This window comes from Saccostrea cucullata, unplaced genomic scaffold, assembly GCF_032062105.1.
Source record: "Saccostrea cucullata isolate Sc308-1 unplaced genomic scaffold, CSIRO_AGI_Scuc_v1 ctg319, whole genome shotgun sequence".
Lineage (NCBI taxonomy): Eukaryota > Metazoa > Mollusca > Bivalvia > Ostreida > Ostreidae > Saccostrea > Saccostrea cuccullata.
The window spans coordinates 402,088-406,116 of NW_026920610.1; the positions used below are offsets into that span (position 1 = coordinate 402,088).

The following is a 4,029-nucleotide window of genomic DNA, read 5'->3' on the forward strand; positions in this document are numbered from 1 at the left end:
GCTTTCGTCAATTTCTATAATTCCCATACTATCTCCAAGTGTAATTGGATCATTCTTTAAAAATTGCAATGTCATCGATCGTAATTTGCGAAACCACTCTATAACTGTGCCATGATTAACATCAACCAGTTTTTCAATTTCATAAATTTGAAAATCCATTCCAAAGTAATATAATATTTCCGTGAGTTTTTCCAGCGATAATTTGGAATTCTGTGAAAAATTGAAAATAGTTTATAAAATTTAGAATAACAGTGTAATAAATTGATAATGTTTTAATAAAATAATTATTTGTTTTGAATCTTTATGGGTCAATTTTTTTTTCATATATTATTGAAAATGTTTCCTACCTCAAAGATTGAATTTTTCCTAATGGAACAAGATGAAATACAGCATGGGCATTTCCATTGAGCCTGATCTGATAAATCTTTTCGCTTGACTAAATTCATTTCCGATCCACATAATACACAGTCCATATGTTTTTGTAAGATGCTTATTTCCATTAAATATGATATTAAATTTTCCTTATTGGAAATAATTTTGTAAAATTCAAAAGCTTTCGGAGCCCGTTTCGAATTTTCGGAATTGGTATCCATTTTTTTTTTAAAAAAATAGAACCAGTATAAGAATCTTTAGAGTATCGAAAACTTTGCTGAATAAAATTTTAAGTATCCATAGCGTTACTATGTATTTATTACAAAAAATATTATGTATCCATAACGTTACTTATATTATGACGTCACAATAGAAACGTTTCATTTCAAAGACACTTTGGATAAGCGATGGCAGCGATGAAGAAAGTTAGAACGGAGGATGTATTTGAAATTTACAAGAACTCATATAGCGTTAAAATTCCATGGAAAAATGTATTTTCAGAAGAAATTGAAAACTGGTTGACAGTGTTCGAAAAGGCGACGAATTGTTCTAAAACTTTAATTACGGCAAGCTTATTATCCTTAGTTGCGGCACTGACCGGACCAGAAAGTAAAGTTACTGTGGGAAGCAGTGAATATACCACAGTTCTTAACCAGTTTATAATCTCCGTGTGCGCGCCCGGTGGAGGAAAAAGCAACACATTTTACAGAGTTGTAGATCCAGTAATTGAGAAAATCAGAAAGAAGCACGGGGTGAATCTGCAACTGGAAACATATACAACCGCTGGTTTACAGAAGCATCAGATAGACAACAACGGATACGGTCTAATTACCAGTGATGAGGGACACCGTTTCTTAACATCCATAAATGTAAAGCAATCGAAAGGAGAGGGCGAACGTTCACTGTTATGCAAAATGTGGGGCGGGAAAGGAGACACGGCAACCCTAGTATCCGGAAACAGAGGTTTCTTGAAAACGTCAATGTCAATTTGCTTGTTTATTCAACCCCATCCCCTGCTTTCCGAATTATTCCATCTTGGAGGAGATGATGGTTTGCTTGACCGATTTCTGTTCTTTGTTTCAAAACCTATATTTAACACATCGGCAGTAACAAAAGAAAACATGCAGATACTAAAAGATTCAAATGTGCAGGACTTTGCCGAAATATTGACAAAAGTTTACGAAGAACATACTAAAGGGCAATTGTACACTCTCTCAGAAGTTGCAGAGCAAGAATTTGACGCAATGACTGACTCGTATGCAGAGTTCATAAGTAGAAAATATGGCTCAGATGAAGGTATGAAATGTTTTGATTTTTTTCTCAAATTACAATGTGTATAATTATTTTAATTTATAATTTGTTTATTTTTACTCAAAATAATTATAACGATATTATTAGTGAATGAATAATGTATTTACAAATAGATTTAAATAATGTTTTTAAAAATATTAATTAAGATTGTAGTTCTAAAAAAAATCTAGAAAAAATAATTAAATAATGCATGTAGTTATAAATGAAATTAATATAATTTATAAAATGTATTATTTTAAGAAGATGATAAGGAAAACAATGAACCTTCAATGTCTCAGAACGATCCATCTGAGGAGTCGTCCACAATTACTAGTAAGGATACAACACATATTTTGAGATTGGCAGTTGCTCTACACATCCTGCAACATAACCTGACTGGAGCTATGGAGAATAGATTAACTCCAACACCTACAGAAATTACTGAGGAAACATTGAAGCAGGCCATGGTTTTATATAATGCGGTTTCTCAACAGAAGGCTATTTTTGTACAGGTTTGTTATATTATTGTGGTCAATTTAAAAAGATAATATGGATGAGGACATGTGCACGTAGAATATGAAAGGGTCAAATATTTGTATTTTTTATCAAAATGATTAAGTTAATATATAACAACCCCCCCCCCAACACTACTTATATTTGTGGCGCATCACGGTTTAATTAATTTCTGTCTCACACAGATGATACATATATATGTGTTGTCATCAATTAAGATATGTTTATTAGATAAATAGCATAGTTTACATATAATGTATATTTACTGAGCATAAGAAAACGTATTTAGATTTAAGTATTTATCTTGTTATTTCAGTCAGTACAAGCATTTGAGAAAGAAGTCTCCAATTTAAGAATAAAATCGGTGATGTCCTTTAGGGAAAGAGTCTTTAAGGCAGTATGCAAGGCAAAGAGCCCCTGTGTGTCAATAAGATATTTGCAGCAGCATCTTAAGGGATCTTTATCCCAGAATATCAGAAGTAAGTTATGCAATAAATATCATTGAATTAAACTGTAAAACATTAAATGATATGATGTAAAATTTTAATACAAATTTGAATTTTCATTCACACTTTTTATAAGATGTACTTGTATACTCATTAGTGTTAATGTCATTCCATTGTGCATTCTAACATGTTTTAACTTAAACCGAAGCAAGTGACATAAGTTGTTAACAAAATATAGTAATGCCAATTAATATAATATTCAGTGTTCAATATTTCTTGAAAAATTAGTTTTAATTTTGAAGGAATTTCGTATTTATATCTATAGAAAAAATTATAAACACTGTATTCTCCATGTAGGGGAATAGTTATATACGTAACATAATTAAATACTATTGAAAGTTTTCCCATATTTTCATTGATTTAGAATATATATGATTGCTATTTTTTATCAAATCAATGATACAACCATGTATGTATATGGTAATATATATGTTTTATAATTAAAATTACAATACATATTTTTAGTTGAACTAGAGCATTTGGAAAGGTTGGGATTTGGGAAATTGAAAGCATTAAAGACAAGGCAAGGGAAAAAAGATTTTTTCATGAAGATCCATCCAAACTGCATAGACGAAGAAATTGGGGAACATCAGAAGATGCTGACCACCGCAGCCATTAGTATTGAAAATTATAGGACCAACTTCAATGACGACTCAACAATCGGAGCAGATGTTAAGGCGTTTCTTATGCAGAACCATCCACAATCGGAGATGATTGAATTTCTATGGTGATTGGGAAGATTGTGAAATATTTTTTGTTATGCAGAAACATACACAATCAGAGATGAATGAGTTTATATGTTGACTGGGAATATTGTGAAATTTTTTTTTTATAATTATAAAATATCATTATTAGTGGGTGCTATATTAAGCTGTAGTCTGTACACATGTCGACCTGTAGACCTGTTGACCTGTAGAACTGTAGACTTGTTGACCTGTAGACCTGTTGACCTGTAGACTTGTTGACCTGTAGACCTATAGACCTGTTGACCTGTCGACCTGTAGACTTGTTGACCTGTAGACCTGTTGACTTGTAGACCTGTTTACCTGTAGACTTCAATTAGATATTACAGTGCAAAATAATATATATTTATGTAAGTTTATATTTTTATGTATTCATATGAATACCTATGAATATTCATGAATTCAATAAATTGAGTTAAATGCAAATAATAAATATTTAATATTTTTGATTTAAAATAACTATATACAGTTCAGAGGACTATTTACTCCTTTTTCAATATGAGTGAATCCACAGGAACTACATATCCGTATACTATACTTGATCCGAAAAATGACCCCGGGTCAATATTCTACGACAAGTAGGGTCATTTTTCGACTGTAGAAAA

The 4,029-nt window shown here is 31.3% G+C and overlaps 1 protein-coding gene across 1 annotated transcript; it reads left to right on the plus strand.

The window, feature by feature from the left end:
* The first annotated feature begins 2,123 nt into the window (after positions 1-2,123).
* LOC134253138 (uncharacterized) lies at positions 2,124-3,751 on the plus strand. Its single transcript, XM_062735650.1, has 3 exons — positions 2,124-2,174; positions 2,492-2,654; positions 3,147-3,751. The coding sequence occupies exons 1-3, from the start codon at positions 2,127-2,129 to the stop codon at positions 3,410-3,412; spliced, it is 477 nt and encodes a 158-aa protein (XP_062591634.1). The 5' UTR covers positions 2,124-2,126; the 3' UTR covers positions 3,413-3,751.
* The last annotated feature ends 278 nt before the right edge of the window (positions 3,752-4,029 follow it).

Coding starts and splice junctions, on each gene's coding strand:
- LOC134253138 (XM_062735650.1), top strand. CDS start 2,127: ATGGTTTTATATAATGCGGTTTCTCAACAGAAGGCTATTTTTGTACAG. Junction 2,175..2,491: donor AGAAGGCTATTTTTGTACAG/GTTTGTTATATT, acceptor TTGTTATTTCAG/TCAGTACAAGCATTTGAGAA. Junction 2,655..3,146: donor TTTATCCCAGAATATCAGAA/GTAAGTTATGCA, acceptor ACATATTTTTAG/TTGAACTAGAGCATTTGGAA.